The 23,139-nt window shown below is 45.7% G+C and overlaps 1 protein-coding gene across 1 annotated transcript; it reads right to left on the minus strand.

The window, feature by feature from the left end:
- Positions 1-13,789: 13,789 nt before the first annotated feature.
- On the minus strand, positions 13,790-23,110 carry LOC115477785. Its single transcript, XM_030214865.1, has 4 exons — positions 22,675-23,110; positions 19,128-19,199; positions 18,417-18,516; positions 13,790-14,018 (listed from the first exon to the last, which is right to left on the minus strand). The coding sequence occupies exons 1-4, from the start codon at positions 23,108-23,110 to the stop codon at positions 13,790-13,792; spliced, it is 837 nt and encodes a 278-aa protein (XP_030070725.1).
- Positions 23,111-23,139: the final 29 nt, after the last annotated feature.

A 23,139-nucleotide genomic window follows, 5' to 3' on the forward strand; every position in this document is an offset into this window, starting at 1 on the left:
GACCACGGACTCACTAAGCCTCCCAGTCAGGGGCCATCTCCATTCCTTTGTTACCTCTCCTTCCTTATCCATTGTTATCCCTCCTTCTTGGTTAAACATCAGTACTATAACCTTACTGAAAACAAAAGAAACATGAAGCTTGTTTATACAATGGCTTGATGTTGCAGAAGAGGGAGATTTACAGCTGGAAAACAAAGTTCAAGAAGAGGATTAAAAGAGATTGGAAGGGAACACTAGGGAAGGGGGGAAACAGCACCAGAGTCACCAGACGTACCATGTTTTCCCTGATGATGTCACACAATGCTTTTTTAGCAAACCCTACAAAACCTGTTTGAGGAACCTTACCATCATTTGGGCTTTCAAGCTATCCCAATTAGCTTTCAAAGGTTGCCCTTCTTCGTCAGATCGGAAATAAGCAAATGTTGGTAGATGACAGTATATATAAGTGAAACATCAAAGGATTCCAGTGACAGTCTGACAGGATGGGGGTGGATAGGTGAGAGACAGGAAGAGTCGGGTGGATGAGGGACAGGGAGATATGCAGTGGCGTAGGAAGGGGGGCTGCCACCCAGGGCGGGGCAGTTCGCAGTTGCACCCCCCCCCCCCCCGGGTGCAGCATAATGACACCCCCTTCGGCGCATCGTCACCCCCCTCCCGACCCAATGCCTACCCTCCTCCGTGCAACCAGCTCCCTACCTTTAAAAAAAATATCGGAATCCGAGGCGAGGCGCAGTGCCTCGCGCCTGCACGTAAAAGAAATGTGGACCGTCTCATCGGACCTTCTCTCGCTCTGTCTGTCCCGCCCTTGCAGAAATAGGAAGTTGCGTCAGCGGAGGGCGGGGCAGATAGAGCGAGGGAAGGCCCGATGAGACGGTCCACATTTCTTTTACGTGCAGGTGCGAGGCGCTGCGCCTCGCCTCGGATTCTGATATTTTTTTAAAGGTGGGGAGCTGGTTGCACGGAGGAGGGTAGGCACTGAGTCGGGGGGGGGGGAGCTGGCAGGGAGCACCCCCCCCCCTGAGCTGACACCCGGGGCGGACCGCCCCTCCCGCCCTCCCCTTGCTACGCCACTGGAGATATGCATGGAGATAGGAGGGTGACAAAGCAGTACAATTTCTAGAAAACCCAGATCTTTGTTAAGTCCTGTCTGGTGGGTGTCAAAAAATATAATCATTCTGACTTCAAAGATCTTACGTTCCTGTATTGTTTTAAAGTTCCCTTTAAAGATTCTTACCATGAAATCACTGGTACAGTGTTCTGGTTTTGTAAAGTGCTGCCCCACAGGCGTGACATCTTTATTGGTACTGGCATTTTTCATATGGTGTCTATGTGAATTAAATCTCTTCTTTAGCATCTGACTTGTTTCTCCAATGTAGCAGCCTTCGTTGCATATTTTTACACGGAATGATATATACCACATTGGAAGATGATTAAGTTATGTCCAATAAAAAAGGTATCATCTTATTTTCTTTTCCATGTTTTATTTCTATTGATTACCTTTAAAAGTAGACTAACACGGCTACCACACCTCTCTACTCAAGCTATCCCAATGAAAATGCATGAGATCAATTTGGAAATATTGGAGACTCAGCATATGCAGATTTTATCTTATGCATATTTGATATGGATATCTTGAAACCCCGACTGGTTGTGGGGTCAGCAGGACGGGTTCGGAAACTGTTGACTTATGCCATGCAGTTATGACACAGTCTGTCATTTCTACCACCTGTTAGGTCTTCTCACACATTCTGAAAGCAGGTAAAGAAACATTATTCATGCACCAGTATTTATGACTTCTTATTTTCTATTATAAAATCATTTGCCGTTTTATTTTTGTTACATTTGTACCCTGTGCTTTCCCACTCATGGCAGGCTCAATGTGGCTTACATATTGTATACAGGTACTTATTTGTACCTGGGGCAATGGAGGGTTAAGTGGCTTGCCCAGAGTCATAAGGAGCTGCCTATGCCTGAAGTGGGAATCAAACTCAGTTCCTCAGTTCCCCAGGACCAAAGTCCACCACCCTAACCACTAGGCCACTCCTCCACTGTTGCTACTATTTGAGATTCTACATGGAATGTTGCTATTCCACTAGTGCAACATTCCATGTAAAAGTCGGCCCTTGCAGATCACCAATGTGGCCGCGCAGGCTTCTGCGAGTCTGACGTCCTGCACACGTGCAGAATGTCAGACTCACAGAAACAGAAGCCTGCGCAGCCTTCTACATGGAATGTTGCTAGTGGAATAGCAACATTCCATGTAGAATGTCCAATAGTAGCAACATTCCATGTAGAATCTCCAATAGTAGCAACATTCCATGTAGAATCTTCAATAGAAGCAACATTCCATGTAGAATTTCCAATAGTATCTATTTTATTTTTGTTACATTTGTACCCTGCGCTTTCCCACTCATGGCAGGCTCAATGCGGCTTACATGGGGCAATGGAGGGTTAAGTGACTTGCCCAGAGTCACAAGGAGCTGCCTGTGCCTGAAGTGTGAATCTAACTCAGTTCCCCAGGACCAAAGCCCACCACCCTAACCACTAGGCCAGTCCTCCTAGTCCCCAAAAGTGAAAAACAGGTCTGGCTAAGCAGCAGAATGGGTAGGTCTGGGAAGCCTTGGCTCAGCCAACTTTTTGCTCTACATGGGAGACTGAGGACCAGCATTGAAGATTAGTTCCCACCCCCCCCTCCCCCGCTAAAAAGGTGTTTGCTGCCCCTGATAACCAAAATTTGCAAACCAATCTATTTCTTGGCCACTCCTGTCTTTTACATATGTGGTTCTTCATTTGCATTTGGAGGCCCGGGTCCGGGGAATTTTGTCCCCCCCGCCCCCCCCCCCCTCTCGGCGGCTATGATTGAAGGAGCAGGAACTGTTCCTTTTATAAAGCCTTTTCCACATGTAAACAATGTGTCGCATGGCCTTTTATCAAATTACATGGCTACATACATGTGTAAGAAGTGGACACACCGCAAGATTGCACCTCTTTTGAAGTAACCTATGTGCAGGTGTTCTTGGAGGCGTAGTTTTGGTAGAGCATGTATGTCTGGATGTTCCAAAAGACACATGTGGAGTGCCAAAAAGGCACTTATTTGGAATTTATTCTCCAAAGGAAAGTAAGGGCCCCCTTTTACTAAGCCGCGTAGGCACCTATGCACGCCAAATTGGAGTTACGGCCCGGTTACCGCGTGGCCCTTGCGGTAATTTCAATTTTGGTGCACGTCCACTACACGCGTCTGAAAAATATTTTTATTTTTTGGCGCACGTAATGGACGCACGCCAAGTGGCATTTGAAGCGCATAGGTCATTACTGCCCAGATTCTTTACCACTAGGTCTATGGCTGGCGGTAAGGTCTCAGACCCAAAATGGACGTGCGGCAAATTTCATTTTGCCGCACATCCACTTTCGGCCAAAAAAAAAAAAGAGGCCTTTTTTACAGGCGCGCTGAAAAATGGATTTGGCGTTGCACCCAAAACTACAGTAGCGCAAGCCATTTCTCAGCGCGCTTTTGTAAATGGATCCTCTAAGTGCCTCGTGTAACAGAGATGCTCCTATATTTTAGGCACCAGGCCATGGAACTGCAGTAAACACTTGGGCATAGTGAAGGGTCTCTTGTGAGCACCATGGTATCTTTAGCATTGAAGGTAACTTTCTCGCATTGGAAATCCTTGCACCAAGCCACCTACCAGGAATGGTGGCACTTAGTGCTCCAAATCTACAAATACGAATCACACCTTGCAAAGACATCTTCTCGTTTTGCTGCATATCGGGAGAAATGGCTACCACTTGTATCATATTCCGGAATTGTACAGCGATAAGCACTCAATTAGATGTATTTTATGGCCTATGCATGTTTTATACTTTGATCTGTACCCTCCAGCCCCCTCCTCCCCTTTCCCTTCTTTTTCTCTTTTCTGCCTATCTCTTTTCTTAATTTTAAACCTAGATATGGATAGTTACTTCTTACATGTGAGCTCCGGTATTGCCTTACTTTGTAAATTGTTACTTGTTGTTATGTTGTGAGCTCTTGATTGTATTTGTATTGAAAATCAATAAAAGAAATTAAACTAAAAAAAAACAACAACCACCCATGAATAAATTTTTAGGATTCTTTTGCACATAACCACGCAGCCCGCCCATAGTCCACCCATGTGTCCACCCATCTGCAGAGTACATGCCATCGCATTTAAACACCATGTTTTAGAGTAGCGTGCTGCTGGAATATTGGTATTTACACATATACATGCATGTGCGTATATGCTGGTATGCTCATTATTTTCACGCTTTCGTAGAGCCGAAAAGTTGGCTCTTTCAATGCACATGGAAATTTGTGTAAGAGAATTTATAGGCTGCCGAGGAAGTAGAAGAGAAGCCTAATGGTTAGTACAGTGGCCCAAAAATCAGGGGAACCAAGTTTGATTCCTACTGCAGCTTCCTGTGATCCTGAGGAAGTCATTTAACCTTGCATTTCCCCAGTACAAACTTACAGCCCTGTTTACTAAGCTGCACTACAGGCACGCTAGCGTTTTCACCACATGCTAACACTGGAGACGCCCACAGGAATATATGGCTGCTTCCAGCGTTTAGTGCGTGCTAAAAACGCTAGCGCACCTTAGAAAACAGAGTCCTTAGATTGTCAGCCTGCTAGGGACAGAGAAAGTACCTGCATATAATATATGTAGACCACAGAAAGGTAGCATATCAAATCCCCTTAACCCTTTGCAGGAGCCCGTTTCAGAAAGGCACATTGGTAACAGTCTTTTTTGACATACCAGGGGTGTAGCTACGTGGGGCCACGGGGGCCTGGGCCCCCCCAGATTTGGCCCTGGGCCCCCACCGCCGAATCTTTCAACCCCCCTTTCCGCCGCCGCCAACCCGCCACCGCTACCACCACTTTTGAGCCTCCCCACAGCGCCCCTCTCCTTTCGACCCCCCTTCCCGCCGCCGTCAGGTACCTGTGCTGGTGGGGGTCCCCAACCCCCGCCAGCCAAAGTCCTTTTCAGCCGGTCTCCCGGACGTTCAACGTGCAGGACGTCAGGATGACTCACACAGAAACAGAATCCCAGGTTTCCACATCAGCTCAGCAACGCGCCGGCCCAGAGACCGGCTGAAGAAGACTTTGGCTGGCGGGGGTTGGGGACTCCCACCAGCACAGGTACCCAGCGGCGGCGGGGGGGGGGAGGGTTGGCGGTGGCAGGAAGGGGGGTCAAAAGGGGAGGGGTGCCGGGGAGGGTCAAAAGTGGTGGCGGCGGTGCCAGGGGAGGTCAAAGATGGTGGGGGGTGGGGCTAAAATGTGCCCCCTCACCTCGGCCTCTGGCCCCCCTCCCGCTGATGTCTGGCTACAAACTCTCTGCCATGAAATTAGCCCCATATGTCTCTGTGTAAATAATCACTAAGAATAAAAACCAACTGTGATAATCAGGCCTGTCCCTGGCCCTTGAAGACCAGACTTAATGACATCTGGAAGTACTCAGGACAATTCATGTTATAGTTCCTTGATAACCAAGTTACCAAAGATCAGAACGAATCAATAAAGGCATAAAGAAATATGAAGTGGACCATTAAATCTGAGCTGATCCTTCAGACATGTTTATAGTGTAATGAAAGTCCCACAGGCTTGACCACAAAACGAGCACATTCTTGCAAAGGCTGGTTTCACCTGTTTAGTTCTCATTCCTAATCCTCTACTTCTACTGACTCAACGATTGAGCGCTGTGTCTCAGACACACAGCAGCAGTTGCCTGCTTGGATGAGTGACAGTTTCCATATACAGAAGACCAACAAAAGCAGGATCTGCTTGCGCTGCAAATAACTTAAGTTCTCATTCACGGAACGCTTTTCTGTTGCAAAGTAGCCAAGTGAAGGAGAGGCCTAGTGGGAGGTCGCCTGACAGAAAGGCAGCTTAGACATAGAGCTCGCCCTCGACCGCAAAGAATATCTTTTAAAACCTGGTCTATACAAATCAAAAAAATCGTATTTAAATACAGCATCGGGAAAAATCAACATGCCGTCTCCAAAATTGTCTCAACAAGATCCAACTGCAACACCGCTTCCAGAACACTGCACTAACAGCCAGGGAAGCCTGGTTCAAATCCAGCTGCTGCCCTGTGTGGTCTTGAGCAAGCCTCTTAATTCTCCGTTGCTTCATGTACAAATGTATTCTCCTGTTTACTAAGCTGCGGCTGCTGTGTGGCAATGCCGACACAGCCCATTCAAAGTGAATGGACTGCGTTGTGTGATAAGTAAGAGGGTGTCCTATACGGTGTGGGCCACTAGAGGGCGGTAGAAGAAGGTGGAGGTCGCTAGGACCGGGGAGAGCCCTGGGATGTCCACAGGTGTGGGAGGTTATGGGCTGGGTCCTTTGTAGCTAATTAAACACTTTATACCCCACCTGAGTTGTGAGAGGAAGTGAAGTGAGCTGGCAGCAGGAGAAGAGAGAGCCCCTGGAAGATACTGGCTAACCCTATGGACTTGTGGAGGACTGTGTGTCCAAAGGAGATCAGCAGGCTGAAAATCCTGGGGTAAGAAGTCCCTAAAGCATTAGTGTTTGACTGTGTGTCCTCAGTACTGATAGGAACTGTGTGTTCAGTGGAGGGACTGTGTGTCCAAAGAAGAAAAGACTGTGTGTCCAGAACTGTATGTTCAAAGAGGGGATTGTGTGTCCAAAGAAGAAAGGACTGTGTGTCCAAAGTACTGAGAGAGGCAGGCCGTGGTAAATACAGGAGGGAGGTTTACATGCTACTTCCAAAGCTCTGCTGAAAGAGCCAAATTTTGATCATTTTTTTGTACTTACAGATGGAGAGTCCAGATTACCTGTCGGGGAGGCAGATACTGCCATGTCCAAAAGGTGTGAAGCTAGCCAGCATAGACTGAGGTGACGTGTTGCTGTAGACATTGGTGTAGATGCCTCCACAAGACAGGCCGGAATGACTCTGGCATATAGCGAGGTACCCAGAAGGATAACTGCAAACAGAGTCAAGGAGATTTCCGTTTCAGGCCTCCTTCTCATAATGCTATCAACATATCAGCAAAGGTTGGCTCTGTTCCTAATGCAAAGTCTAGCCCAGTGCTTCTCAAACCTCTCCTGTGGGACCACCAGCCAGTCAGATTTTCAGAATACTTCTAATGAATATGCATGAGGCAGATCTGCATGCCTGCAATCTCCATTAAATGCAGATCTCTCTCATGCATATTCATTAGGGATATCCTGAAAACCCTAACTGTTTGAAAACCACGGATCTAGCTGTAGCTTACCGACAGTAGGTCCCATGAAAAGGCTCAAGGCATGAAATGAATCCAGTTTTTTTTTTCAGGCCAGCACCTAGATCTCTGCACTAAGGTAAAAGACACTTCCATTTTTTTTTTAAATCAAAGGCTTTCCTTACAGAGAAATGTCAACTTGAAGTGCTCTTAAAATATTTATTTTATTACTTTAAAAGGAGTGAAGCCTGTGAAAACTGGGATTACTTTAATCAGTGGGATTTGAATTAGAGACTTAAGTATATGTATTGTTAAATAACTTCTGGTTTTTAAAAGAGAAAGAATGTAATCAGATGTATTATTTCTAACTAATATTGGACAATAAGTATGTTTTCAATGAAATGATTTGACTTTACACCGTATTGGCCTTGAAGAAGCCAACCAGATGATCAATGTGGAATAATGAATTAGACGAGTAATATCTGGGGATAATCAGGTTAATACCACGGGGTTTTTTTTGTCTGTTTACTGTTTAATTGATCTCCTTATCTTGTTTCACTCTCCCTATTTAGTGGTCTAAGGAAGAGAATAGAATTACCTGACTGAAATAATTCCTACTTATTACTTTCTCTGTATTTCCAGCAAGTTGTTTTATCGCTTGTAAAAATTTAAATGGTTATAAATAAAAAAATTAAAAATATATATATTTATTTACTCAGGGGCCCTTAGTAAAAGGCCTGCAGTAGTATAGACGCGTGTTTTGGGTGTGCGCAGAATCATTTTTCAGCGCAACTGTAAAAAACGCCTTTTTAAAAATTTTTGCCGAAAAGGTCTGAGACCTTACCGCCAGCCATTGACCTAGCGGTAAGGTCTCACACGGTAACCGGGCGGTAATGGTCTACGTGTGTAAAATGCCAATTACCACCCGATTACTGCCGGCGTGCCACAAAATAAAAATATTTTCCAGCGCACGTAGTGGACGTGCGTCAAAAATGAAATTACCACAAGGGCCACGCGGTAACTCAAAACTGACGTGCGTTGGGCGCACGTAGGCGCCTACATGGCTTAGTAAAAGGGCCCTTTATTCCATTATTTAGCCCATCCAACCGACAACTCCCAGAACAAGTTACAGAATTACATTCATCCTATATAATAATTTGCACCTCCAACGTTCCATGTCTGGCTGCCTGGGTTCGTAACATCTCCTGACATCAGCTAGCCTCCAGCGTTCCATTCCCCCTCACTGTCCCGCCCTCGCATCAAGACGTAATGATGTCAGAGGGCGGAACAGTGAGAGGAAAGGGAACGCTGGAGGCGAGCTGACGTCAGGAGGGATGTTATGAACGGAACGGAAGCCAGCGCCAGCCAGCTAGAGAACGTTCAGGTACAAATCGAGGGGAGGAGAGAATAGCAGGACATCGAGGGGAGGGAGGGAGGAAGGGGAGGGCAGGGCAGGGCAGAGGAGAATTGATGGACATGGATGGGATGGGAGGACAGTAGAGGAGAGAATCGCGGGACACAGATGGGAGGGCAGGGAAGAGGAGAATCGCTGGACGTGGAGGGGAGGGAAGAATCGCTGGACATGGAGGAGAGGGGCAGGGGAGAGAGAAACAAAAAGCTTACATGACAACCTTCCTAGGGCCCGTTTCTTTGTTGAGGAAACGGGCATGGTTCCACTAGTAATTTAATAAAACAATACAACATATAACAAAATTAAATTAAATTAAACAACAGTTCCAGCCTAACAATTTCTATTTCAGCTGATCAAATTGCTAGATTAAAATAAGCATGTTTTACAAAACAGCCTTACGAAATCTCAAAAGATCATTAACAGATCTCGGAGAGAGAGAATCCTTGTTCCATGACTAGATCATAAAATAAGAGTAAACTTGAGAGTGAGCACGCTCAAACTGAAAGGATCTGGCAGGAGGTAAAAGAAAACACCTCTCACTCTGAGAAAGTAACAATCGCTTAGGCGTATAAATTGGCAGCTTATCAGAAACATATCTTGGTGCCATGCCACGAAACACTTTCAACGCCAACACCAGCATTTTAAAATGCAAAGAAAATAGAAGAGGTGACATTGTAACCCAACAGCGATAGATTTCCATTGAGAATAAAGTCTAAAGGAGCTGAAGAAACTGGAAGGGTTCCACAGAAAAACAAAAAAACTTTTGGGAAATTTTTAGAAAACTGAGCAATGTACTGTGGGGGTTATGGTTATTGCAGAGAGAAGCACATTTTTTCACCTTCAGCATATGTTACTGAGGACACAGGACAATAATAATGTAACTTCTGTACTTGGTATTATATGAATACTAGTAAAAAAGGCCCGTTTCTGAGACCAATGAAACGGGCGCTAGCAAGGTTTTCAGCGGAGTGTGTATGTTTGAGAGAGTGTGTGTGAGAGTGACTGTGTGAGAGAGAGAGACGGAGTGAATGGGCGAGTGTGGGTTGTGTGTGACATAGTTTGAGGCTGTCTGTGTGAGAGTGTGTGTGTGTGTGTGAAAGAATGAGAGTGTGCGGCAGGGGCCCCCCCCTCCGTCAAGGTGTTTTGGAAAAGAAGCAGGAGATCCCAAGGGGTCACGTTGTGACGCGAGGGCGGGGCAGACACTCATGGTGAAAAAGCGATCTACACCATGACACATTTAGAATGTTGGGAAACTTGAGGCTTCATTAGAATGTTGGAGGTGCGTTTTATATAGAGAGATTAACAATTATATGGACATGTGCAGTATATTGGAAGAAAAAACTCAGGAGACCCTGAAGGGTCATCTACAGTAACATCTCACATTTGTTTACAAAGTAAACATTTTAAAATAATGTAAAAAAAAAAAAAGAATGCTGTATAGGGAGGATGTGTCCATCTATCTGTGACCTCACTGTGGTATTATTTTGACCTACTACTACTACTACTTAGCATTTCTATAGCGCTGCCAGGGTTATGCAGCGCTGTACAAGTTTAGACAAGGGGAAGGACAGTCCCTGCTCAAGAGAGCTTACAATCTAAAGGTAATAAGCTATGTAGTCAGTGTAGGTATCAGGAATGGGGAAGGTGGTTAGGCGCCAAAAGCAAGGGAGAAGAGATGGGCCTTGAGTAAGGACTTGAAAATGGGCAGGGAGGGCGCAAGGCGTATGGGCTCGGGGAGTCTGTTCCAGGCGTAAGGTGATGCGAGGCAGAAGGGGCGGAGTCTGGAGTTAGCGGTGGTGGAGAAGGGTACAGATAGGAGTGATTTGTTCTGAGAGCGGAGGTTACGGGTGGGAACATACGGGGAGAGGAGGGTAGAGAGGTAATGGGGGGCTGCAGATTGAGTGCACTTGAAGGTCAATAGGAGAAGCTTGAATTGTATACAGTAGCGGATCGGGAGCCAGTGAAGCGACTTGAGGAGAGGGGTGATATGAGAGTATCGGTTCATGTGGTAGATAAGACGTGCGGCGGAGTTTTGGACAGATTGAAGGGGGGATAGGTGGCTAAGCGGGAGGCCAGCGAGGAGAAGGTTGCAATAGTCAAGACGAGAGGTAACGAGCGAGTAGACGAGGGTTCGGGTGGTCTGTTCAGAAAGGAATGGACGAATTTTGCTAATATTATAGAGGAAGAAGCGACAGGTCTTAGCTGTCTGCTGGATATGGGCAGAGAAGGAGAGGGAGGAGTCGAAAATGACTCCGAGATTGCGGGCTGAAGAGACGGGGAGGATGAGGGCGTTGTCAACAGAGACGGAAAATGGGTCTCTTGCTGATCACAACATTGCTGGTAACTGATGATTCTATTTTTCTGGCTAATGCATGGAACCAAACTCTTGACCCATGCTAATTAAAAATGCTGCCGGTATGTTTTGAGCATAAATCTCAGCTTGGATCTGATCCAAGTTCTGATTCTTCCAAGCCCACAATTTGAGAGGTTTGGATTAATGCAAACCAGTACTTCCCAGCTTTATAAATTACCTCACTCTCATTGGTCTGTATTAGCTGTGTTGTCACAATGGCATCAAACAGAGGAATAGACCAATTAGATCCCATTCTACATGAATTAATACCTGAATGTGTTCAAAATATGGCTGCTCCAAGGGGACCTTGCAGGAGAGAAGTTTAATTAACAGATTACATCATCAAGATTAAATTATATGCTACTAAACCAATGTGTCAGACTATACAGTATAATCCAACAATATTCAATGCATTAGCCAAAATGGGTCTCTTGCTGATCACAACATTGCTGGTAACTGATGATTCTATTTTTCTGGCTAATGCATGGAACACTGCTGAATTATACAGTTTGATACATTTATTTATTTAGATTTTGCTCACACCTTTTTCAGTAGCAGCTCAAGGTGAGTTACATTCAGGTACTGTGGATATTTCTCTGTCCCAGGAGGGTTCACAATCTAAGTTTGTACCTGAGGCAATGGAGGGTTAAGTGACTTGCCCAAGGTCACAAGAAGCAGCAGTGGGATCTGAACTGGCCACCTCTGGATTGCAAGACCAGTGCTCTAACCACTAGGCCACTATACATTGGTGTAGCAGCATATCATTTAATCATAATTATATAATCTGTTGATTGGAATGCTAGAATCCATTAGACTATAATTATCTTGTCTGATTTCAAAAAAAGCGGCAAATATTTATTTATATTGGGGCCCTTTTACTAAGCCGCGTATGTGTCTTCGCGCACCCAACACATGCCAAAATGGAGTTACCGCACGGCTACCACATGGCTCTTGCGGTAATTTAATTTTTTCTGCATGTCCGATGCGTGCGGCCGAAAATTTTTTTTTATTTTCTGCCGCGCGTATCGGACACACGCCAAGTGGCATTAGGCACGCGTAGGTCATTACCACCCGGTTACCGCGTGAGACTTTACCGCTAGGTCAATGGGTGGCGGTAAGGTCTCAGACCCAAAATGGACGCACGGCAATTTTCATTTTGCCGCACGTCCATTTTTGACAACAATTTTTTTTAAAGCCTTTTTTACAGGTTCGCTGAAAAATGATTCTGCGCGCTCCTAAAACATGCATCTACACTACCGCAGGCCATTTTTCAGCTCACCTTAGTAAAAGGACCCCATTGATATTTATTCAGATTTTAACTTCTGGTGCAGGCATAGCTGAAACATGGCCATACCAGGTTTCATTACATGGCTGTCCTCATCTTGGGAGCAGAAGAGTAGTCTAATGGTTAGAGTTGAGAGTTGGGAAGAAGATCCAAGTGCAAATCCCAGGGCAGCTCCTTCAGGCCTTGGGCAAGTCATTTAACCCTTCACTGCCTTGCGTCCACACTGTGTAGTTGGCACCAGGGCTGCCGAGAGGGGGGGCAAAATTCCCTGGGCCCGGGACTCCAAAGAGGGCCCAGCGCTGGGGTCTCTCGTCCTCTCCTGCTCCCAGGCTGCTGGTGCCACAGTCCCCAGTCTCCACCTGCCTACCCTCAGCTCCCTTCTGTCTACCACCCGGTCCCCTGCATTTAAAAAAAATCTTGAAATCGGCAGTGCAGCGCCTTCTGTGTGAAAGCGGCAGATCGCCTCGGGCAGGCCTTCCCTCACTGTGTCCCGCCCTCCTCTGATGTAACTTCCTATTTCCACGAGGGCGGGACACAGTGAGGGAAGGCCTGCCCGAGGCGATCTGCCGCTATCACACAGAAGGCGCTGCGCTGCCGATTTCGAGATTATTTCTTTTTTAAATGAAGGGGGTCGAATGGCAGACAGAAGGGAGCTGAGGAAAGGTAGGTGGAGACTGGGGACTGCTGCGCCGGCAGCCTGGAAGCAGGAGAGGGAGATGACAGCAGTAACGACTGGGGGGAGGCGAAGGCAGGGCGGCCTTGCCCAGGGCCCGGCTCAGTCTCTCGGCGGACCAGGTTGGTGCTATTTTTATTTGTTTGAAGTTCATTAATGAATAATATAATAAAATAGATACTTTCAACTATTTCTTTTTGTTAACTTGGTTCCACTTTTTATATTTGGATCCACTGCCTCTGTCCTTTTACCCCTGCTCCCTCCTCCCCTGTGTCAGAAAGCCAGCCTGCTTTCTCTTTCACTTTATATTTCAACGTTTTTTATTGATGATGTACCACGTCAAACAAAACCAATAAAGTCAAACATTTTGTAAACATTCAGTCATGTCATAATTGTACATGTGCATCTAGTCTAACATCATCATCATTATTTTACATCCTTTCCTCCCCCCCCCCCCCCCCTAGCCTCCCCTTTATTTTACTCCTTTACCTTTATTTTCATGGTAATTATACTAGCAATATCTATTACAGGTCTTAACCGGTCCAAAATCCGGAGCAAATATCTGCTGGATGTCTCACTATCTAGGACGTATCCAATTTGTTAAGCACTGCACTTCTAGCCTTGTGGGAGATATATTGTAAATATTTAGACCATATATTAACCAAGATCTTTCTTTTCTTTGGGTTACCGTAAGCCTCCCTGGCCTCCCAGAGCATTAGCTCATGGAACCTATTTCTCCAGTACCAAAAGGAGGGTGGCTCAGTCTGCAGCCAATGTCTGAGTATACATTTTTTCCCCACTGCATGGGCCTTACTTACACAAGAATAACTCCTGATTTTTTTTTCTCTTTCATTTTAAAGGATATTAAGTCAGAGAAGAGCCATCAATCAGTGCGTAGTGCAATTTTTTCAACACAGGGTCTTTCTTCTTCATCTCTGGAACCAGAGGTTTTCCGTTGTGCAGTCCGAGGGAGGCACTGCTCTCGCAGGCCTGCTTTTTGGGCTTGACGACTTCTTGCTTAGAGTCATCATAGTGTCGAAGAAGGACTGGTTTGTCAAATCCCTTTTCCTTCAGATCAGATAACTGTTTATTTCTGTCAGAATAGGATAAAAATACATGTAGTTATTGTGAGGTTTTAAGACCAAAATACTTCAGGTAAACTGAACGGGCTCTAATTCCTGTAAAATCTCATTCCTGCTCCCCCTAGCGAAGAGCCACCATGGGTCAAAATGTTATATTTCTTACAGAGCTGTAGGCTTGTGGCATTTGATCTTTGTATCCATCCATTCATCTGGGCTGCGCATGAATAGAATTTGATGAAATTACAGATGAGAGCACTCACTTCAATTTCAAGCTCAAATGACAGGATTTGACTGTTCACCTTTCCAAGTCCAGGCTCATGGGAGTTACATGCCGGTATAGTAGATATTTAGGGCCCAATATTCAGCGCTATTTAATTGGCCAAGAACAGGCTCGTGACTGGATAAATAGTGCCTAGCCGGCTAAGCGCTAATATTCAGCTTCAGGAAGGAGTTGAAAGCTTGGCTCTTCAACCAAGCCTTTAATGGAAGAAGTAACTAACTTGTTAGTCTCACTCACACACACAAGGACTGACTCAGGCTGCACATACTGCAGTGGGACATGTTTATCCACTCCTACCCTAGCTGAGATAATAACCATCTCTCTGACCTCACGTGCAACTTTCTTCAAATCAATCACCCTACTTTCTAATTCTTCCGACTTTCTTACTCATCTATATGTTACAACCTTGCCTTACCCTTCACTACCAATTATAATGTTCTATTACGTATTGTGTTGTCATTGCAAGTAGTAGACCATGCCATACTTTGTATTGTTGTTCGAATATTTTTACTGCTTTAATTGGCTACTGCTCATGTTTGATCTATTCTTACTGTACACCGCCTTGAGTGAATTCCTTCAAAAAGGCGGTAAATAAATCCTAATAAATAAATAAATAAATAAATAAATAAATAAGATAGCCGGTTATCTCTGCTGAAAATTAGTGCTTAGCACATGATGTAGCTGGTTATCTGCAAATATTCAAGTGCTGGCTGGCTAAGTTTAGCGGGCAAATCGGACTGCATAAATAACAGTCCTATCTTTGACCGCTATTAACTTAACTGGCCAGTGCTGAATATTCAGATTGCAGGTTAAGTTAAAGCTGGCCAAAAAAAAATCCAAAAAAAGGGATATTCAATGCCAGTCACTGGAAATGTCCCGGCATTGACTATCCAGGGTCAGCGCGCTGGTGGCTGACTATCATTCCTTTCCAGTGGTAGTTCAAGGCAGTAGGTACTTCCCTGTCCCCTTCACTAAGCTGCAGCAAAATCCAGGCTTAGTGTATGCTAATGCGGGACATTCCCATGCGCTAAGCCCAAATTTACTGTGGCAGTATATCTAGGATTTTTTTTGTTGTTGTTGTTGTTGGCAGATCCTGGGAACACTTTCCACCTCTTATTTAGGAGGTGCTAGGTGGAGGGGGGGGGGGGGGAATTCATCAAGCAGGGCTTTCTCACAGGCATTAGGGCCTTAACGTGCGGTAATGTGCACTAAGACGCCTATACCTAAGGGCTTCTATGCATTTAGCACACGTTAAGGTCCTAACACCTGTGCAAAGGCTCTAATGCTGCTTGATGAATTCCCTCCAAGTGCTTCTACTACTACTTACTATTTCTATAGCGCTACTAGACATACGCAGCCCTGTACACTTGAACATGAAGAGACAGTCTTTGCTTGACAGAGCTTACAATCTAATCAGGACAGACAAACAGGACAAATAAGAGATAAGGACAAAGAGTAGCAAAATTCCGGAATCCCAAACAGTAGCAAGATTCCGTGCAGAATCCCAAACAGTAGCAAGATTCCAGAATCCCAAAGACTACTACTTATCATTTCTATAGCACTACTAGATGTACATGTAAGACAGTCCCTGCTGGACAGAGTTTACAGTCTAATCAGGACAAACAAACAGGACAGATAAGAGATAAGGGAAAGGGAAATGGGACTTGATATACTACCTTTCTGAGGTTTTTGCAACTACATTCCAGGGGCGTAGCCAGACTTCGGCGGGAGGGGGTCCAAAGCCTGAGGTGAGGGGGCACATTTTAGCCCCCCTCCCCCGGCACCGCCGACCCCCCCCCCCCCGCCATTGCCGACCCCCCCGCCACCAACTTTGACCCCCCCCCCCCCGCCGCCGACCCTCTCAACCCCCTCCTCCTGCCGCCAACCCGCCGTCGCCTACCTTTGCTGGCGGGGGACCCCAACCCCCACCAGCCGAGCCAAGGTCCTCTTCTTCCCAATCCCGCACAAGGCTTCAGACTCAGAAACAAAACAAAGGAAGAAGACCAGCTGGCAGGGGGTTGGGGTCCCCCACCAGCAAAGGTAGGCAACAGCGGGTTGGTGGCAGGAGGTCCAGGGGCAAATCTGTGCTCGGCAACTCAGCGTTCTCAAACTTGCACTTTGGTAGCACTCTAAATCGCTTTGACGTCCAATAGAGGACTCATCTATCGACCCCTGAAGAAGGCTTTTCTGCCGAAACACGGACCGTGTAGGGTCCCAATAAACTTTGTTTGGAGCTCTTATCTCTGTGGTTGGGCTGGTCACTTGGACTTGGCTTTCTTCCACCCTGAGTCTGCTTTGCTTGCGTTATTGTGGAAGGAGTGGACCCCCCCCCCCTTTTTTCTCCTTTTTTTTCACCAGTGAAAACATAACTGTTTAAGGAATCCTCTTACTAAACCACGGTAAAAAGTGGCCTGTGGTAGTGTGGGTGCATGTTTTTGGCATGTGCTAGGACATTTTTTACCGCAGCTGGGGAAAAAAAAGGCTTTTTTTTTTTAATGAGGCAGTAAATGGCCGTGTGCTAATATTAAAAGTAACATGTGGCTATTTACTGCCTGAGCCCTTACCGCCACCCACTGACCTAGTGGTAAGGGCTCACGCGCTACATGCGGGTGGGTACTCAAGCAGTGCCGCACGCCAATGTGGGCATGCTGCCGATTATCACCGGGAACACCCCCGCGGTAGAAAATAGAAACATATTTTCAACTGTGGGCAACAGCGTACACCAACTTCGAAATTACTGTTGGGTGGGCGTGCTACCCGGGCGGTAGTGTCGATTTGGCACACGGTACACGCACAGTAGCCCTACTGCCTCTTTGTAAAAGGGACCCTAAGTGTGATATTCAGCATTTAAGTGGCTATGAAGACCCACATAAAGACAGGACTGACTTTTATGCGGTCCTATTTAGGCGATTACTACTACTACTACTACTACTTAACACTTCTATAGCGCTACAAGGCATACACAGCGTTGTACACCATACACATAAAGACAGTCCCCGTTCAAAAAGCTCACAATCTAAATAAGACAACAGATAACAGACAGAACAACTAAGGGGTAAGGGGAATTAAAGAGGGGATAAAAGGTACAGGCAAGTGAGCAGTGGTTAGGACTCAAAAGCGGCGTCAAAGAGGTGGGCTTTTAGCTTGGACTTGAAGACGGCCAAAGACGGGGCTAGACGTACATGCTCTGGAAGTCTATTCCAGACGTGTGGTGCAGCGAGATAGAAGGAACAAAGTCTGGAATTAGCAGTAGAGGAGAAGGGGACAGACAAGAGAGATTTGTCAACAGAAGTGCCCGAGGGGGGGTGTAGGGAGAGACAAGAGTGGAGAGGTACTGGGGAGCAGCAGAGTGAATACACTTATAGGTCAGCAAGAGAAGTTTGAATTGAATGCGGAAATGGATAGGGAGCCAATTAAGTGACTTAAGGAGAGGGCTAATGTGAGCATAGCGATTTTGGCGGAAAATGAGTCGTGCGGCAGAGTTTTGGACTGATTGAAGAGGAGAGAGATGGCTAAGTGGGAGGCCGGTGAGAAGCAGGTTGCAATAGTCTAGGTGAGAGATTACCTTGACCGATTAATTGCTGAATAATTGGCACTTAACTGGCCGCTCCCAGAACACCCCCAAAATAACTGGTTTTGTGTTAGGTGCTAACCGGACATTTTCAGCGGCTCTATCCAGTTAAGTGTTGCTAAGTATGACCGGTTAACCCCAGGCAGTAGATATAAACAGCCGCTGGTTAAATCATGTTGATTATCGACCCCTTCCTATGCTGTCACATGCAGTACTATATTGGTAAGTACCTCTGGCTGTTTTTCCCCTCAGTTTAAGCAGCATAATTTAGAATTCAGTAAAAGATTGAATTATTTAATGGGGTGGCGACTTATTTTAAACTTCCTTTAAGAGTGATAAGCTAGCATGGACTTAGTCTGGTGAGCAGGAAAATGACAATTTTCTGATGTCCCCAAGTGAATAGAAAATGTAAATGTATCCCTTAAATAAACTAACCTAGATGCAATGAAATATGGATTTCTGTAGCACTGCAAATCTAGCACTTAGCTTTACTAGCCCCTCAGATATCAGCTGGGAAACAATTCACACAGAAAGCATTTGCGAGGATACGTTGATTACATTGGTATCTGTGCTAACTGCAGCCTCTCCACTGCCCAGCGATACACAGCTTTCCATTCTTTCTCTTCAGACTCGGGGTCTCTGTTCTGAAATATCCAACCTGCAGAGAAAAACCATGAAAACGTTTAGAATTAGTTTATCTATAAGAATCCCTGAGAGATTTACCAACAATAAAGCAAACCTACAATGTGAATATCCTGTACACCCTCAATATGGATTAGCCTCCCCCCAAACCATCCAAAATCATAAAAATGAAAGGCAGGTTACCCATGTGCAATAAGGACAAATTCCTTTGTGAAACAAAAAGTGGTTAGAGCTGATCTAAACGTTAAGCAAAACGCCTTCAAATTTTGTTTCGGAAGATTATTTATTTATTTATTTTTTTGCATTTGTATCCCACATTTTCCCACCTATTTGCGGGCTCAGTGTGGCTTACAATACATTGTAAATAATGGAAATAAGTCTTCCAGAGATTAGTAACTTGGTGATTGCTTGAGATCTGAACCGTGATTTTTTCATGAGTGATCTGAGAAGTTGGGCGTGTGTTGCTCAAGGGAGCAAAGAGTCTGATGAAACCTTACTTGCCCGCTATTTTCAGCTTTTCTGAGTTGTAGGTAACTTTTACCATGTTCAATCCCTGTAATCTAATTTCTAGTCTAAACCATTTATCATTCTCCTGTAATATGTCACCTTCGGGTCGGTAAATCTTACCTTGCTCCTCACACATTCTTGATGACATTGAGAAACTGATGGTCTCATATACATGTGGTTGTGTAACAGGAACTAAACAAATAACAAAGGAAAATATTAATGAATTTGTATCACTTATTCCCATACAGTAATTACGTATTGACAGTTTTATTTCATGCTCAACAGACTTAAGGGCTTTTTACTAAAATGTCCAAATTAGTGTGCACTAAGTACAAAGCTTGTGCAGTAACGGATGGGGATGTCCCCAGCATCTACAAGGGAGGAAAAAAAATCTTTATCATATATTAAGGGGGGCAATTCTATGACTGGCACCTGCTAGGAGCTCCATGGTGCGACCTCACCTTGAGTATTGAGTACTGCATTCAATTCTGGTTGTCGTATCTCAAAAAAGATTAGCAGAATTAGGTTCAAAGAAAAGTGACCAACAGTGACGATCCTAGGTCGGCTGCCACCCGGGGCGGATCGCCGATGCGCACCCCCCCCCCCCCGGGTGCAGCACGACCCCCCCCCCCCCCCAGGTGGACCTTTAGCTGCGGGGCGCAGCCGTGCAGCTCTTGGCTCCGCTGGCTCCCTGCTCCCTCTGCCCCGGAACAGGAAGTAACCTGTTCCGGGGCAGAGGGAGCAGGGAACCAGCGGAGCCGACAGGCGCGTGGCACCCCCACAGTAGCGTGCACCCGGGGCGGACCGCCCCCACCGCCCCGCCCTTGGTACGCCGCTCGTGACCAAAATGTTAAAGGGGATGGAACGTCTCTCGTATGAGGAAAGGCTAAAGAGGTTAGGGCTCTTCAGCTTGGAAAAGAGACGGCTGAGGGGGGAATAAGATAGGGGTCTACAAAATCCTGAGTGGAGTAGAAGTGAATCGATTTTTTCACTCTTTCAAAAAGTACAAAGACTAGGGGACACTCAATGAATTCACTTGGAAAAACTTTTAATACAAATAGGAGTGCAGAGGCCCGAGAACCTGCAATGTGCAGAACCAGTTTCAATTCCCACTGCAGCTCCTTGTGACTCTGGGCAAGTCATTTAACCCTAGGTACAAAATAAGGCCCTGTACATAATATGTAATCTGCTTTGATTGTAATCACAGAAAGGTGGTTTATCAAATCCCATCCCCTATCCCTTATGTGCAATAGCCGCTCACTGTGTGCTAACCATGTGTTACGTGCTTAGGAATACCCTGAAATATACCTCACACTAACACTGTCTACTTTTGTCTTGCCTAGAATGTGAACCGCACTGAACCCTGGAAAGGGGATATTAGCGGTATACAAGAAATGAATTGAATTAAAATGCTGACCGGCTTGTGGGGGAAGCAGCTACTACCAATCTGAGCATCACTCAAGTATTTTCCTTCTATTTAACTTACATCCTCTCGCAACACAATCTGCCCAGTCATCACAGTGATAAGGCCTTGGTCAGTGGTCATGCACCACGGTTCCTTCCGAAACCCTGTAGTCATGGACCTCAGTCTGGCCACTAGGTGTCACCATTGCACAACGACTAGGCCTTCATTCCAAATAGTAGCTATGAGCGATACTCAGCTAAAACTGGCCTCTACTGGAGCTATGGTGCCATGAGCCTTTTTGTCATGACTATTCGGGGTTTTTCTTCATTCCTCCACCAGATTTAGCACTCTTCTCCTCTATGTCACCCAGCCCTTACAATGATCTGTAGTCCTCAGTCACAGACCACGGACTGCATCCTCTTCTAACTGATGGCTAAGACTACTTCTCCTTGTGTCTGTGAACCAGGTCCAACCCAAGGGTATCTAATGTTCTATGCTCAAGACCCTTCTCCTTCACCATCTCCCCTTCCCTATCCCTTCCTCCAACCTCTTCCCTTCGTTAACCCCTTTCCACTCCCAGTGTTCATCATCTGTGTTTCTCTACCCCTTCCAGAGTGGCAAAAATTGGGGGCAGTCGTTAAACAAGATGCAGTGTGGTTGGTGTGGAGCCTTGATCACATGTGCAACTCAAGGTCTGCCACATCCCACTGCCTCCAAAGCAGGTAGTTCAGAGCAGCAGAACTTGAGCACGTACACATGATCAAAGCCCCAAGCCAATCACAAAGCGGAAGGGAAAAAAAATGAAAAATTCCAAGAACTCCAATAGTCAGATGCTCTTCAAAACATCAATGTTTTTATTCTCCAACAAGAAATGCCAGAGTAGACCAAACCTAACACGGACCGTGTTTCGACAATCAGCCTTCCTCAGGGCTTCCTTCAATAATGAATACTGAGACAGATGGAAGAATGAAAATCTCTTATGTGCTATGATCCAAGTTGTATGCGCTAAAATTATCTGGCTCTAAGAAATTCAGTACAAGTTGTAATACAAGTGCTTCCCATAATGCAGCATATATGGTATCAAACCGGTTTGATATCGTATATACTGTTAGTGCAGACAACTTGGACCCCTGAGGAAGGCTGATCGCTGAAACACGGCCTGTGTTGGGTCTGGTCTACACTGGCATTTCTTGTTGGAGAATAAAAACATTGATATTTTGAAGAGCATCTGACTATTGTGGAGTGGAGGAGTGGCCTAGTGGTTAGAGCACTGGTCTTGAAATCCAGAGGTGGCCGGTTTAAATCCCACTGCTGCTCCTTGTGATTTTGGACAAGTCACTTAACCCTCCATTGCTTCAGGTACAAACTTAGATTATGAGCCCTCCTGGGACAGAGAAATATCCAGTGTACCTGAATGTAGCTCACCTTGAGCTACTACTGAAAAAGGTGTGAGCAAAATCTAAATAACTAAATAAATATTTGAGATTCTACATGGAATGTTGGTACTATTTGAGATTCTACACAGACTCTTGCTAGTGGAAGAGTGGCCTAGTGGTTAGAGCACCACTTTTATAATCCAGAGGTGGCTGGTTCAAATCCCACTGCTGTTCCTTGTGATCTTGCACAAGTCACTTAACCCTCCATTGCCTCAGTTACAAACTTAGATTATGAGCCCTCCTGGGACAGAGAAGGTGTGAGCAAAATCTTTAAATAAATATTGGAGTTTTTGGAATTATTCATTTTTTTCCTTCCACTTTGTGACTGTTCATTTGACTCCTGTGGAATTCTTCTTCCCCTTCTGCTTCAGTTTCAAGGCCCCATGCTAACCATGTTGAGTCTTGTTTAGAGATGATGACTGCTGTGCCAGTGCTGCCCTCCCCCCCCCCCCCCCCAATTGTGCAGCCCTAGGCAGATGCCACATCTGCCCTAATGGTCAGACCAGCTCCACGTGGCATCCCTAATTCCGGCTGACTGCAGACCCAGCATCTGGGCTCGACTATCCGACCCAGGTCTCCCACACAGCAAGCAAACAACACTGACAGGAAGTCATCACATCGACATCATTGTTCCTTTATAGAAACTTAATTTGGCAAGCATAAACCCACCAAGACAGAGAATGCTGTGATAATGGGACTTTCCAGTGTGCATTAGACAATAATTAATACAGAAGTAGCATTTCAGTGAGGGGAGTTAGCTGGGCCTTGGCAGACAGGGAAAGCAGCAGTTCGGGAACAGAATATCCGATTTCAGTTTTACTCTCACCTCTGTTTCCAGGAGGCTTGTTAGGTGCAGCTTCCCTGTTCCTCTTTTCTTTCACATTCTCTGCTAGTCTCACACACTTCTTATTTTTCTTGCTTTTGACTTTTTCCACTTTCTTGGTGACAGTGACCTCAGGCGCAGCTGGCTTGTTGCTCCGTTCCTGGGCTCCTACTTTCATACCACGGCCTACTGGTGCCTGCCAGTACTTTTTAGGGTACACAGCACCTTCTGTGAGCTCCGTCCAGCTCTGGTTCAGCACATTTACCAGTCCCTGGGGGAAATTCGTCTCATACTGAGAAAAAACATCCAATAGTTTCTCAACTTCATAGAGCAAGGACGGTGCGTTGCATTTACAGTCAGCAAATGGACTCATCTGAAGGTCTTCATTAGACGGAGGAACCTGGGAGAGCTTAGGATCCTCCATGTCACCTTTCATCATGGTGGAAGTATGTATCTCAGGCAGAGTGG

The sequence above is a fragment of the Microcaecilia unicolor genome, chromosome 9 (genome assembly GCF_901765095.1).
Source record: "Microcaecilia unicolor chromosome 9, aMicUni1.1, whole genome shotgun sequence".
In the NCBI taxonomy this organism is placed as follows: Eukaryota; Metazoa; Chordata; class Amphibia; order Gymnophiona; family Siphonopidae; genus Microcaecilia; species Microcaecilia unicolor.

Bases quoted from the DNA above. Each gene is read 5' to 3' on its own strand.
- LOC115477785 (XM_030214865.1), bottom strand. From the start codon at position 23,110: ATGATGAAAGGTGACATGGAGGATCCTAAGCTCTCCCAGGTTCCTCCG. The intron at 19,200-22,674 runs GTGAGAGTAAAA...TTATTTGTTTAG, and splicing joins CAAGCCTCCTGGAAACAGAG to TTCCTGTTACACAACCACAT. The intron at 14,019-18,416 runs GTAATCAACGTA...CTATTCTGACAG, and splicing joins CAGTTAGCACAGATACCAAT to AAATAAACAGTTATCTGATC.